The 17264-nt window shown below is 25.4% G+C and overlaps 1 protein-coding gene across 1 annotated transcript in view; it reads left to right on the top strand.

The window, feature by feature from the left end:
• The first annotated feature begins 4005 nt into the window (after positions 1–4005).
• The window catches only part of LOC145018153 (xyloglucan endotransglucosylase/hydrolase protein 2-like), a 28528-nt gene continuing 15269 nt past the window's right edge, over positions 4006–17264 (top strand). The window contains exons 1-2 of the mRNA XM_078976059.1: positions 4006–4301; positions 12670–12770. Of these exons, the coding sequence (XP_078832185.1) occupies positions 4112–4301; positions 12670–12770 (291 nt within the window). The 5' untranslated portion in view covers positions 4006–4111. The remainder of the gene's footprint in view (positions 4302–12669; positions 12771–17264) is intronic.

A 17264-nucleotide genomic window follows, 5' to 3' on the forward strand; every position in this document is an offset into this window, starting at 1 on the left:
AATGAGCTATCTTCTAACTCTAGAAATAAAATTCAAGGATTATGGTCCTTCATTTCGTAAAATATGTACAAATTAGGAAGGATAACATTATAAAAAATTACAATAATGCCTAAGATTTCATATAATTTTTTACAACTTACTTTAAAGATATAATTACAATACCCCATATTTTAAAAGGCTTTTAAGATTGAAAAGTTCTTGAAAAAGGTTATGACGATTTACAAAGTTTTTATTATGATTTATTTTTAATTGAAAGAATGAATTGCTTATTGGTAGGTAAAAATGGAAACATAACTCAAATAACTAACAATAAACTCGTATACATATGTTGTTATTTTCTAATTAACAACCCCTTTTTCATTTGGTGGTAATTTTCGAGGGATTTTGCTATGGACTGAATTTATGATTTTTGGTAAACCATAGGGACCATTTATGTAATTTCATCTTCAATTTATGATTTTTGGTAAACCATAGGAACCATTTATGTAAACCATAGGGACCAAGTTATATCCCCATCCAATGAGAGAATGCATAAGAGCATCCTTGGTCTCTTTTTTGTCTCTCATTGTCCCCTCTTCTTGTCTCCTCGTTTTCCGTTCCTCTAGCCTTATAAATAAAATACCTCATCCACCATATATAGGACATGCCTAAGAGAGCTTCGTATTGGACTCTACCTCTCACATAGAGTTCTAAGACAAAATGGTTCTCTCCATCCTAGGGAAATTATTTCCAAGTATAGACCATTTAACTTGATCGTTGGAGCATGTTCACTGGGCTCATGTCTTAGGAAGGGTCTAACGATTCTCTTCTATGATGTTACCTAGGAGACTAGTCTAGAACACGCTAACAACTCAAATATCAAATACGTCTGGACCAATCCAGATCCACACTTAAAGACTCAATGGCCTCTAATAACACGGAAAAATAATCAGTTTTACAGTTACAATATTATTAAAGATAGAATCTCACATTTATATTCTTTGTATTTGATTTCTCACCTCAAATATAAGAATTTAATGGAGTGTGAAACTTAAATATGACATTTACCATATCCCCAAATTATCAACCACAAATAGAGAAGTATAAGATAAAAAGTGGAAATGATATTTTTATTGAGTTTCTAGCAATGTGCCTAACTTAATTGGTTATACCTAACATAGTAACAACATTCATGGAACATGTATGTTAAAATAAATAGACCTTTTAAAAATTCAAGATCCTCAAAAACCATTTTTATTTCAAACTTTTTTTTATAATAACCCAATATTCAAAAATATAATAAAAAGTTAGTAAATGGCTTATTACATAAAAATTATAAATTAATAATGTGTGGTACATTATTTTAAATTTTAGAAAAAACGTTTTATATTTCTAAAAGTGTAAGAGAAACAGTTCATACTTAATTTTTATTTTCTTTTCTAAAAAACATCATTTTTGAGAAAAAACAAATCTTCAAAATACAAAACCGAACCTAAAAGTTCAGTTTTTTACTTTGAAAATACCAAACTATAAACTTTTTAATTGTTTTTGTTTCTTGTTTTCTTTTTGCTTTTTTCATTGGTAGTGTTGTTGAAATTAAACAAAAGCATATGTATCTTAAAACATAATCAAGACAAACGCAACGCATGCATACAATTTTATTTTCATTAATAAACTTATTTTTCCCATTTTGATAATAATATCTGAACTTATGATATGGACGTATACAATTAACTTGACTTGTGCAAAGAGAGAGGTACCGGAGGTGACCATAGTGATATGTATTTGGATGATTTGGACATATCGTAATATCGTAACAATGTGATGTTCCAATCGTTCAAAATGAATACAAATAATGTCTTCGAAAAGATTGTTATGCATTTGATTGGCTTTCAAATAGAAATACTAGAAGTAATCTCAACGGAACTATACTGCTACAAAACTCTTTTATTTGTAATGTTTTGTAATTTTAATTTTCTTTTGTTGGTTCCTTGCTAGTTGTTTTGAATAAAATTCAACTATTTAAATATTCAAATAATAATAATCACAACAACAACCACAACAATAACAATAATAATAATAATAATAATAAATCAACTACCTTATGGCCTATCGGTAAAAAATCAATTACTTCATATGTTACTGTAGATCACTACCTTATGTGCTACTTGTAAATCTTCTATCCCTATTATTACAAAACGGGTTGCCACATAAGCGAAATGGAACCTATTTTTACATAGCCAAAATAAATAAGTTTGATATTAAAATAACGAATAAAATGAAATGGGACATGTTAAAGAAAAAGGATAATAATTAATTTTATTGATTGAAACAAATGAAAACGCATGTGTTAATTAATCTTCGGTCCATGCAGGACCGGCCCTAGAGGGAGGGCAAGCTGGGCGACCGCCCCGGGCCTCACCAAATCTCGGGGCCCCTTCGAATAACGGTTAATATATATAGTACTTAGATAATATAAGGCATATCATACCGTGAAAATACCAAAAACCACTTGTAGTTGACATGGCTAAAGCTTTGTTGTGTATATACCTTTTGTCCTGTGTTCCAAAACTTGAACAAGTACTAACCGTAACTTATTTATTTATTTTTTTAATTTTACTTATAAGGCTAAGGGCCCAACAACTACCAACCAGAGTTTTTATTTATTTATTTATTTATTTTTTATTTTTAATCTTGTAGTTTCGTACTTTCTCCGAAACGACGACTCTATTTTCAAGAAGCAAACGACTGCTCAATTTCTTATTAAATCTAATTCCCTCTAGAGCCTAAAAGAGAAGACGATGAGACAAATCTTTAAGCCGATTCTTATGTGATTTTTGAAATCTACATTTCATCTCTTTCCATCGATTTTCAAGCCATTGTTCTTCATGTAATCATGCCTATGAATTTCAATTGTTCAAATTAGAAATTGATTTCTGATTATGATTTATAAAAATCAATACATTAAATTAATTATAGTTTTCCTTTAGATGTTCTTTTTAGGGTGTTTTGAAGTTATATTAGTTGAATTATTAGAGTTAACTGAGTTATTTGGTAGAATATTGGATTTTATCAGAATCTTCTCTTTAAGGTGTTTCCTTTATATCATCTCTCTATCTCACTGTGTGATTTGAAACTGAGTTTTGGAAGATTTTGTTTTTATTATTAAAATTTGGAGTTAATTGACTTTATTTATAGTTTTTCCCTTTTAGAGTTGTTATTGCTTTTGCTATGAATAAATTCCATTGTTGGTCCAACGTCATCATCACAACATGGGTTCAAGAGGAGTCAAGAGTAACTCAAAGTTAAAATATGTCGTAAAACCTGTGCAATTTTTCTTCCTTTACTATTCATATTATTGTTATTAATTAAAATATTCTAATGTTTGTTTTGATTATTACCACTGCTTTATATACAAATTTTATGTGCTTTATAAACAAGATTTATGCATTATGCAACTAAATCTTAATTTGGGATCTAACCAAATATGATTTAGGAATTTTTTGTACTGAAAATTTGCAAGTCTATATACATGTTGTATGTATATCTTTTAGATGTTCTGGCAATTGCAAACTTTGTTTATTGTAATAACTGTAGTTGTAGTAACCTCATAACGAATGTTGTTGTATTAAAATTTTAATTTAGTAAAATTTCACAAGATGCCGCACTTATTTACCAAAAAAAAAAAAATAGTATGGGGCCTCAATTTTTTGTTTTGCCCCGGGCCTCAAATCGTGTTGGACCGGCCCTGGGTCCATGTAAAGAAAATGGATTAGAAAAAAATATATTTGGTAATTATAAGTATTTAATATTAATGTCATTTTTAAAAGAGAAATGAAATATTTATAGGTCAATATTATATAAATTTACAATTAAACAAATGATTTTACGTAGGTGTAATTAGCTAGCTATATTATGGATTGTGGGCATAAGGATATTAAAACCAAATATCTTAAAGAAAATGCAAAAAGAATATCAAGTATAAATATCCACATTCATATTTTAAAACCTACACACAAACATATATTGATTTGTTGGATGTCTTTGTACATTATATTTATACCTACACACAAGCAAACTAATTCGTTCGGGTTTTTTTTAGCAATAATCACAGTTTATTTGCAACGATAAAATGGGTCTTCATCTATGGATGATAACGAAGTTGGTGGTCGCTTTGTCTAAAGTAATTTTCTTGTTTAGAGTTAGTGATGCAGCAAAGAATGCTACCTTTGATGAGAATTATAAGATAACTTGGGGAAATCAGCATGTTCAACTTCTTAATCAAGGACAAGAGGTTCAGTTGTCATTGGATAATACCTCAGGTTTTCAACTAAATTGTATTTTTTCTGAAAAAATAATCTTTAATTATTTTCTCAAAGTATTTATTTAGATTTCTATATTTTATTGTTTTATCACTAACAAAAATAATAATAATTTTACCTAATCATATTATTTTGCTATTCTAATTTCAAATGAGAATCAAATTATATAATACTATATTATAAACCATATTAGTTATATCTTAAATTTTAAGATGTATAAGTTAAAAAGCTTTTTATACAAATCAATTATGCATAAATAAATCATTAATACTTGTCAAAAGTTTAAAAACTTGAATTAAGAAAAGTTATTAAAAAACATTCAATTTGAAGCAAAATGAACGAGAAAATAAATTTTCTCCTACCTTTTATGCCTACAAATGTTTATACCTATTGAAATGATGAAATGTGTTCCAATTCCAAATTTACTTAACTATCCCATTAAAAGTACATTAGGAATATATCAAATCAAATTAAACTAAATGGTGAAATGATGACACGTGTCATAATGTTAGTGGGTAGGAATATTGGTATGCATAAAAGGTAGGAGACAATTTAATTTCTCCAAAATGAAAATTTTAGAATATTAAATCCATGTATACAAATTTATTTATATTTCTTAAACTAGACATCAATATTAATTAACTTACATAATACTATGAACAACCAATATAAATATAAAGTATAAATATAAATATTTTATTTAAAAGTGATATTTTTTATTACATAATAACTAATAATAAAATCTAATAATAATTTCCCCATAAGAAACTATTTTCCAAAAGAGCTATTTATCGACGCCACTTTGCACGGGCACACATCTAGTGTGTGTGTGTGTGTGTCTATATATATATATATATATATATATATATATATATATATATATATATATATATATATAAAGAGAGAGAGAGAGAGAGGGAGAGTAAGTTACACGAATCGTTCCTATGGTTTGGGATAATCTTCATGTTTGGTCCCGAACTTATTTTTTTAACTCGGAATATCCCTACTGTTTGTTTTTATTGTGTCTTATCTAAAAAAAATATTTTGTCATTGATTTTTAATTTATTTAAATAAATACACCCTAAACCCCACCCCCACCGCATCTTATCTTACCTAAAAGGACTATTTTGATATATTTAAGTAAGGGTATAATAGTCCTTTTAGGTAACATAGAGACCAAACGTGTAACAAAAACAAAAAGTATGGACCTTTCAAGTTTTTTTTAAAAAAAAAAAAGGTTAGGAACCAAACGCGCAAATTACCCAAACCATAGGGATCATTTGTGTAATTTACGGAGGTGTAGTTAGAGCAACAATATATATGTTAGGAACCAATCAAAACATGTTAACAAATCATATATATATATATATATATATATATATATATATATATATATATATATATATATATATATATATATATATATATATATATATATATATGTTATTTTGTTTCTATTAACTATTAATTGCCAGAATGCACAGATCTGGACCATCGGATGGAAAATAGTCAAAGGTCATGATCTCAAGGGTCTATGATAGTATAATAGGGTAACATGTACCATATAAGTATACAAATTTTAGCATAAGGGCACTGTAGTCAACTGAGACAAATTTAAAAAAGGAAAAATCAAGATTTATGTGATAATTAATGATTTTGATCTAAAAAATCATATTTTTTTTTTTTCAAATTAATTCAATTTGAAACGTACCGATTTTATTCTATCAGAATGTTATTTTCTTAGAATGATATTCTGTAATTCTGTCAGAATGGTATACAACTATGAACATAATATTATAAAAACATATTATCAACACCAATAACTTTTAATGAATACAAATTTTATATAAGGCGAAGTTTAATAGTTTAGAATAGGTAATTACATTCATTCTTAAAGAATACAACTATGAACATAAACTACATTCATTCTTGAAATCTCTTGCAAAAAAAAATATCGGTATTCTTGAAAGAATCCTCATTCACTTTCTTGTTTCGTTTTTAGATGTCTTGTGTATGTTTGACCTCTAAGCCACTTCAAAATATGCTAGCATTCTATGAGATTGACATTTTATGATATCGGCATTATGTCAGAATTGTATTGCATGAGAATAATTTTATAAAAAAAGTCTTTCCCATCAGGTCTTCAAGCCATTTCTATCACAAATTCATTGCCAAATATTTTATAGTGATAACAACTGCATATTAAACATATAACTAATTAACTACAATTCTATTAGAATACATCAATAATATTCTTATAGAATAAACTATTCTTGCTGAATGGTTTTGAATATTCTTAAAGAATTTGTATTATCAAAAATATACCCAAGGAACAAAACATCGAGTCCTACTAATAAAACACTTAGCATCTGAAAAATAAACACAACACACACAACCACATTATGATAAAAAGGGATGTGGGTTTAGAATAAAAAGAATGGTGTATATTCTAACTTCACAGAATTGGTTACGGTAATTCACTTCTTAAGTTGACAAGGAATTCAAGATCAAAAAGCAATTGGATGTAAAATTTATTTTCAGGATTGAGGTAAATAATTTCTACAGTTAAGAACAAGTTACTACATCACATAAACAATCTGTTGTTTTCCAGTTACAAATACCTAGATTTCAACGATGCATTTTATCGAACATGTGGTGTGCTTCTTCAAAAAAAATTAATGGAAGTCTTACCAATTCAGTTTCTTGAATTCAAGAAACAAACCCAAACAACCATGAGTTATATCCCATCCATTATCATAAATTTTTTCAGGAAAACCCAAACATCCAAATTTACATGGATTCAAATCAAAATAAGACGAAGAAGAAGATCACATGTTGGCCATGGATGCTTCCAGTAACTTCCTCTTCCTTTGATCAGTCAAGAATCGAGACCTTTGTCTCCCTCAAACTTGTTGTTTTGCTGCTTCCTTTCTCCCTTCTGTTTAAATGGCCAACAACCCCATTTTCGTGCTTTTCCTTTCCTAACAAACGAGGGGGGAGAGAATGGCAACAAAAGATACCTTTCCTAACAAACAAAGAAAAACAAACATTTCCCAATTTCAATCTTTTGTTGCCATTCTCTCCCCCTAGTTGTTGGATTACCTAACCAAAGAAAGAAGTACATGGGTTTGATTTTTTGGCATGTTTTCATTGGTTCCTAGTACCTAATTATGCATTTTCCATACAAAACGACGTAGTATAATGAGTTTGGATACCTAAGCTTATATACCCTTAAGGGTATATTCACTTTTCATATATATATATATATATATATATATATATATATATATATATATATATATATATATATATATATAGATAGATAGATAGAGAAAGAGAGAGATGCATAATTAGGTACTAGAAACCAATGAAAACATGCCAACAAATCAAAGATACACAAATTTTGTGGTAATTTACATGTTGGTCTGTTAATTACGTCTACTGTTACAATCAAAATTAATCACTAAATATTCAAAATAATTACGTCCACTGTTACAATCAAAATTAATCACTAAATATTAAATATAATTACGTCCACTGTTACAATCAAAATTAATCACTAAATTTTCAAAATATTGAATACCCATGATCCAAATCGTAAACTCTTAATTATAGGTATGAAAACCTACATCAAATATTGAATACCCAGAATCCAAAACATAAACGGTTACAATCCAATGTAACCACTAAAATTGATTAATAATGTTCTTTAAACATATTTATCCAATGCGTCATACATTTTAATATCATATCTCTTAAATCCATAAATGTTGTTTTCAAAAAAATTGGTTTTGCAATTCAGAAATGACTAACGGTGCAGGTTGTTGCCCGTTTGCCTTCAATCGATATGTATTGAACCTTTATGTTGGATATCCTAAAATCAAAAAACTCTAAAAGTTACATTAAATTCCAATGAACCAATGACTTTGAAAGTTTTGAATCCCATATTCAAATAAAATTACGTTACGATTGGCCGTAACTATACAATCTATATTAACTTGTTTATATTATTCTAAAAAGAGATTAAAGGCTGCAAGAACATATAACTAACTTCCAGTCGGTTTTCTCAGATTTTGTTTTTCTACTACCATTCGATAAATAGGAAATAATTACTTATCTATTTTTATGACTTTCAATGCTTAATATAATGATTATAATCATTCAGTAATAATGAATAATAAAGGTTTTAATTAAATGTTGGATGAAAACAAAATTTAAATTACAAAGTATAAAACTCACGGAAGAAATTAAAAAAATAAAAAATAAAAAAAAAACTAACACCAAGAGAGGCGTGAAGGAGAGAACCAGTCAACCAGATGTTTTGAAACTCAGGACTAAATGCGTTTTCCTGTTTCCAAAAATTCTAGCAATTTATTAAGAAACTTTGTTGGATCTAAAGATAATAATTAATTATTAATTTATGTTTTACGATTGTTTTCGGTTAGATACTATGTGTCTGTTGTATTTTTAGGAATCAATGTTATTTATATGAGCCCAAACAATGTACTTTTTTGTTCTTCAATCGTTTTAAGAGACATTTCTTATATTTGTCCGGATAGGAATCAATGTATACTTGGATGAGAGATTCCTAGGAGGCAACAGTTACCATCTTGAAGATTAATGAAAGTAATTCTAATCTCAAGAATTAATGGAAGTTACGTTATGATTAACACCATGAATTCTAGTAAATTTTAGGAATTAATTTCAAGAATTAGACGGTTACTTAAACAAGTAAGTGTCTGTATTCATAATAATCAAGAATAAGTTACATCATTAATACCAAGAATTCTATCATTAATACCAATAACACCATAGATTTAGGGGCCAAATAGACAAATTATTTCAAATTTCGTAATTTAAATAAATGGACATGTGTCATTTTATGATTGTTAGTTACCTCTTAACCATAATATGTATTTTTACTACTGATTTCCCTTATATATATATATATATATATATATATATATATATATATATATATATATATATATATATATATATATATATATATATATATATATATATATATGTTTAAGTTATTCTATTCTAATTAATTATTGTGTAGATATACGGATGAATGTAGACCAATGGTTTTTGTTATTTTAAGTAATGATTTATCTATCTTTAAATTAGGAGACACATGTTTAAATTAGGAAACACACATTTAATTAATGAAAATTTTGGATTTTAAGGGCTATTGATTCTTTTAATTTTAAATTCTGATTTTCTTTAATTAATTCATTTTTAATTCTAACATAATTTTTAAATTTACTAGATTTTATTCTTTAGAATGCAATTCTGTAAGAACCATATTCTATGAAAATATCATCATATATTTTGATAGAATACATAATTTGATTCAAGTATCTTCTTATAGAAAAGCAACATTCTTGAATATTCAGTTGAAATATATATAACATAATCCTTATATATTCAAACATTATAATACAAATATAGATTCATACATATTCTTACAGAATAATAGTCTAAATAACATTCTTAAATATAAAATTATTGAACAAATAGATTTGATTACTAAAATTAATTAATAGATAACATTAAAAATTTACCTCATTTAATTAATTCTTAAACTATTTTGCCTAAATTAAAGGGATTAATTAAATATTTATTTAATTACTAAAATTAATTAATCGATAAGATTAAAAATTTACCTTATTTAGGTTTTGAAATGATTGGCTCACATAGATTCCTACCTCCACACAATAACTAGATGAATTCTTGCGCGTTGCGCAGCGAAGATTAAAAATATATTGTTAAAATATTGAAAATATATATTTAAAATAGTTATGTTATTGACATTAACTTTGAGATAATACTTTTACACTAATATATATATATATATATATATATATATATATATATATATATATATATATATATATGTGTGTGTGTGTGTGTGTGTACGCGTGTGTGGATAATCTCTATTAGTTTCAACAATAATAGTCATTGACATCAACCCACATTTCTCATTAATAGAATTAAATATAATTGTCTATTTAGTATTATTTTTAACAATTATTATTATTGATTAATTATATTTTTACTTATGCGATCATTTTCTAATTTTAATAATGATGTTCATTTAAAATACAATTTATTTATAGCTAAATGTAATTTATAATTTGATGTTATTATCATTTAAAATTGTTATTCAGTAGTTTTAAACCACTTATTATTAATAATAAGTTAAAGAAGACTTTTAAGAAACATTTCATATTATTATTAAAATGTAAAATATACACTAAATAATAAAGTGATAAGATAGACAATTTGCATTTCAAAAGAGACTTGCATAAATCATAGGGCATATCCATGTAATTTGATTTTATTATTTATAATTATTGCTTATTAAATTTAAAACCACTTATTATTAATAAGTGAAGGAAACTTCTAAAAGCACTTATTGATATAATTAAAATGTTAAACCTATACTAAAATATAAAGTGATAAGATAGATAATTTGCATTTTAAAAAAGGCTTACATGGATAATATGACATATCCATGATTTTTAATTAATTATTGTTTTGAAGCAACATGAACATACAAACATGTATACAATAGTTAATTAAATATTTTATATATCATCTTCCATAACATATGATCGAAGACACGAATCTAATCTAATTTACATTAAAATTTCAACCACAACATACAATGATATTCTTAAAAGTATATTTAAATCAACAAAATACAAAAAAATAATTATTATATAACAAACTTACAAATTAAAAACTTCAACATAATAACATGGCTCGCAAAATTGTTCAAAGCCCTCAAACAACATAAAAAACTTTAAACTTGTATTCTTTTTGAATTTTGTATGTTATTTGTATTTGTGTGTCTACTAAAAAAAAATTGACCTTTTTATAGTAGAGTATCCAATAACTGTTTATTAAATATATTATATAAGTTATAAAACCTTTGAATTGTTAATCATTATTAAGAGACTTTTGAATGGTATTCATTAAAATAGAAGGTTTTCAAATACATGAGGTGTTTGCAAATTTTTATGGGGGTTTCAAATGCATGAGGTTCAAGGAAAAATGCTAGCTTTGTAAGTATGTATGATTAGTTAGAATACTTGAACCTATATATATATATATATATATATATATATATATATATATATATATATATATATATATATATATATAGCGTTAAGTTCAAATGAGAACACTATTTAATGTGAGAACGTGAGAACACTACTCTACGTTACTATTCTACTATGAATTTTGTATATACAATTATATGACATTATTGATCAACAAATATACGAACAATCACACATTAATATTCACATTAAAAAATTTTATGTACAATTTTATGACATTATTCATCACCGAATATATGAACAATCACATATTTAACATTTACATTAGAATTTACTAAATTACTACAATACTATAGATATTAAATTCATAGTAGCATAGTAACGTAAAGTAGTGTTCTCACGTTCTCACATTAAATAGTGTTCTTATTTGAACTTAACCATATATATATATATATATATATATATATATATATATATATATATATATATATAATATATATATATATATATATATATATATATATATAGAGAGAGAGAGAGAGAGAGAGAGAGAGAGAGAGAGAAAGAGAGAGAGGAACTTCATCACTTATGGATTTATTAATTTGATGAGTTTGTTTTGTAGGGTCCATTATTTTATGACTATATAAATGAATTTGATTCAAGGATTATGATGAAGTTCTTTGGTTTGCTCACAATTTTGAGATTTTTTTTTAACATTGCCTGTTTTCTAAGTTACGTTCCAAAAAAACCATAAATTTTTTAAGGAACCAATAAATCGATCAAGTCTTTTTTTTTTTTAATAAAAATTTAAGACTGTAAATAGATATGACACTTTTTTAGATATTAAAAAAAATGTACGACAATATGTCATTAGAATAGATAATTCACGGACACTTCGACTTCGACGTAACAAATACACAATTTCTAAAATAATGTTAATCATTTAATTTATGTCTTTTTTTAATTTTTAGATCTTTATTTTTATCGAAAAAAATAAATATACCAAAATTCATAAATTTCAGGATCTACAAATAGATATTTATATCGACATATAAACATAATAAATTTAAGCCATTTGGTCATTAACAAGTGACTGATCACTCTATCCAACTTTTACACTCGCATTCTAATCATTCATAGATGACCGACCAATGTGATTCATATGTGAATTTATTCAAATTCACATGAAAATGTCATATGATTAAATCATTGGCGTAAAAAAATACACATGCATATCTACACTTTTAATCATATCCACACTTGTAACATGTACTTATATATAAATTTATTTGTAGGTGCTGGATTTGGGTCAAAATCATATTTTGGATCTGGATGCTTTCAAATGAAGATTAAACTACCTGCTAAAGATTCTGGTGGTATTGTTACTGCTTTTTATGTATGTACAAATGCTTTAAACTTGTCTTCATAGTTCTTTTATATATATATATATATATATATATATATATATATATATATATATATATATATATATATATATATATATATATATAACCAATACATAGATGTTATTGTTTGGACAACAAGTATTGTGTGGCCATATGGTAAGTGATATTTAATTAGAACTTAATAAAAAATAGTGTTCTAAGGTAATGTAAATACGAAAAATCAATTAATTTAAAAAAATTAAATCATTTATAAGGATAGTATGGACTTTTTATGATGACTTTTTATATTCTCATTTTTGAGAATGTTATTTTGATACTATAATATTTAAGAATGAAAATGCGTGAGAACAAGAATAAAAGAAAAATAACGAGAATGTGTAATCTAGTCATTCTCATATAACACATGGTAGACAGTTACGTAATACTTGTGCATCTTAATATAACCTACTTTATATATATATATATATATATATATATATATATATATATATATATATATATATATATATATATATATATATATACACACACTAGGCATATACTAGTGCATTGCACAAGATCAAAATAATATGATTAATATATATATATATATATATATATATATATATATATATATATATATATATATATATATATATATATATATATATATATATATATATATGAAGAACCTATAAATTTTAGATATAATTTTAGTACGAAACTAATTATAACCTCATTGTCACAACGCATATTATCTAACAATAATAATATTTTCATTACAAAACTCGAATAGAAAAACATAATTTCATGTTCAACACAATAATATAACCAACATCAACAACATATTTAACAATATTTATGCAATACTACAATGAAAGTAAAACATATATATAATAATACAAATGTCATATGGGAATATCGTATTAGTGTGGATCATTTTTTAGTGAATCTCATTTGGTGTAGAAAAAATAAATAAAGAATGGGAAAAAATAACCTTATATTTTGTTTCATATTATTTTCAAACAATATAAACAAAATTTGTATATTCCACTTATATAAATTTGTATATTTCTCTTCCTGGTTCAATATGAATATATGCACCATAATATAGAGTTTTGAATTTTCTCTAATCAATTCTTTTTCACCATCTTATGCACCATTAACGTCCCAAAAAAATTAGACCCAAAAAGTTTTTTCTTAATTACTAAAATAGTACATTATCTCATTTTCATGAACCAAGATAAACAAAGCTTTATTAATACATCATCGTATCAGAGTAAATCACAGAATGTGGAAACATGTGGTGTGTGCTCTGCAATCATCCCGAGCTTTTTCAATCGAAAATCAAAGTACCGAAAACGTAAACTATAATTGTAAGGACAAAGCTTAGCGAGTTGTCCAAGATACCACATACCAAACATACTAAATTACATACCGGGCCCCCACCCTCCATCGAGACCCGCTCGACATCGAGTCCTACTCAGTTTCGGTCCCCGTCCGACATCGAGTCCCGCTCGGTTTACAATTCTGTCAATCTCCAGGCCCCGCTTGACATCAGGCCCCACTCAATACATATAATCATATAAACATATAATCATACTAACACATGCGATAATCATAAATACGATGGCATACGATACGGTCATTGAGCCCCGCCCGACTTCGAGCCTTGCCTCGTAGCATAAAACACATATTAATAACTAGCATACAATATACCCATCATGACCTGCCTGGCATCGGGCCTTGCCCGGTAAACATGTCATCACATAACACATGCAAGAGTCACACATACATCTAGTTATTAATTATTTTAAAGTTCAAATCATATGTACATATATATATATATATATATATATATATATATATATATATATATATATATATATATATATATATATATATATATATATATATATATATATATATATATATGCACGTAAGTTACAAAATTCCTAAGTTGTAGTTACTAATTAATTCTTAGTTAAAAAAACTTGTATGTTGTAGTGGAAGTTTTAAATGAATATGTTGCAAGGAAAGTGACATATGTTATACCAGATATTAGGCGAATCCCCGCGCGTTGTGCGCGAATGTAACTATTTAATTAAAATAATCACATTTAACAAATTGTGATTTAATATTTAAAAATGAAAACAAATGTTAGTTGCAAAACAAAAGCCTATAGTTAAACTATTAGTTGTTATTAATTGTAATAAGTTTATATCATTGGTTATTTATAATATTAATTGATATTTTATAGATTGTTTTATGTTGTGTAAATTATATATTAAATATACATTGATTTCTATATATAACAAATGCAAAGTAGTATGAAAAAAAAACAAATACTGCAACTTTTGATGATTTTATAGACCATTTTATGTTGTGTAAAATATATATAAAACATAAGTTGATTTGTATATAAAAAAATAACAAATAGTATTGAAAAATATTACAACTTTTAATAACATAAAAACACTGTAACATCTACTATAACGTTTACATCAAATGAAAGTTATTAGACACTTATAAATCGTTCAAAATGAATACTTAGAAATCAACATACCTGTGTATATAGAAACATTGTTATTAAAAAATGGCGTTGAAATAACCAATGATGGGGCATAACTCATTTTTTCAATTTTTTTCATATTTGAATCACAAACTTTTTCAAACATATGATCTTATTTATCAAAACTTACTTATATACTACTAATATAGCTACATTATTTATAAATAAGTGGGAAATAAAAAGGAACTGTATATTAATAACTATAAGTTTAAGAAAATCTTGAATGTAATGGAAAATAAAAAAGCTCGAGTGATTACATTAAATTTGAAATCATAACTGCATTTAAATTAGAAAACTCTTGAGATGTAATAGGAGTTTTGAACTCTTGATTTGTGCACAATAATGTAATATGAATAATGACAATTATATGTTATAATAACAATATTATCAACATTTATCACCGAAATAATGATTTTTATACTAATATACAATTAATACTGTAATTTTTAAGTATATAGTAAAATAGATATAATAAGTTGTGTTTAAATTGAATTCAATAAAGTTTTTATATAAGTTAAATATTTCATTTAACACATCAATTGATGCGTTGAATTTATTTTGTGTTGACATACATGCAATATAAAAGCTACAATGTTCTTATATACGCTAAATATTCCATTTAACGCATCAATTAAATAAAATGATTTGAAGAGTTTTGGGAATTACAAATCACAACATTTCAATTAATCATAAATTAGGTTGTATAAGTTGAATGTTATTAGGAGTTTTCAATGCATGAAGTTCAAAAAAAAATATTTTCTTTATAAGATATATAAATATAAACGACATCTTGTTATGTTGTTATATTTTTTAATTCATATATTCTAGTAATATATTCATTAATAATATAATTCTATTTTTATAATTATATTACTTGCATACTCAGCGACGAAACTCAATCAAAGAATCTTATAAGACATTGCAAACTAAAAACATACATCATTAAGAAGTTATAACAATTAAACTAAAACATGATCTTCTTTTTCTTTTGGCTTTAAATATGCAACTATAAACTTTTTCTTAAATTGAAAAGAAAGTGGAAGGAACAATATGTGGATATAAATTACAAAAAATGAGAAAATAACACCATATAGCTTTTAGTATTTCAAAACCTTGATTATGATATCCTCTTTGAGTTCTCTCCAACACACTTCACCATTTGCTTTCTTTTACAAATTAACACTTCAAAAACCTTCAACCTTGATGATCTATTACTTTTTTATCTTCATGTTCTCTCTAAATTTTGTATGTGATTTGTGTGTGGAGTGTTTACTAAAACGATTCATCATTTTTATAGTAATACAATATATACATAAGTAGGAATACAAAAAGTTATTAGAAACTTATAATTATTGTAGTAATTGAAATTAATTTCGGGAATATGAAAATGTATAGCTTTCAAATCTATATGGTTTGAAATAACAATTTATCTATAATCACATGAGTTTGAATGATCTCTTTTGTAATATACTAGACGAATGTCCTCACGTTGTGTAGGTTAAAAAATATTGTTTAAAATGGTTATGTTATTGACATAAACACTGACATAATAACTATTCAACCAACTTTATATCTATAATTACAATTATTTTGAACAATATTACTCAATGGTCTACACCCGTTGTTTGCAAATATATATATATATATATATATATATATATATATATATATATATATATATATATATATGTATATATAATATGATTTTTGGTTTAGTGTTATTCTTAATAATTGTTATGATCGATTAATTTAAAATTTTACTTATATGATCATTTTTTTAATTTTGATGATAGATATAAATAAAAATATATTTATGTTGATTTTTAACTATTATTATAAAAAATTGTTTATGGATAATATTTTAAATCATTTGATAATTCGATTGAGGTTTGTACTTAATATGTTTAAACATTTTTACTATTAATTTTTTTAT

The sequence above is a fragment of the Lactuca saligna genome, chromosome 9 (assembly GCF_052625555.1).
Source record: "Lactuca saligna cultivar CGN05327 chromosome 9, ASM5262555v1, whole genome shotgun sequence".
Lineage (NCBI taxonomy): Eukaryota > Viridiplantae > Streptophyta > Magnoliopsida > Asterales > Asteraceae > Lactuca > Lactuca saligna.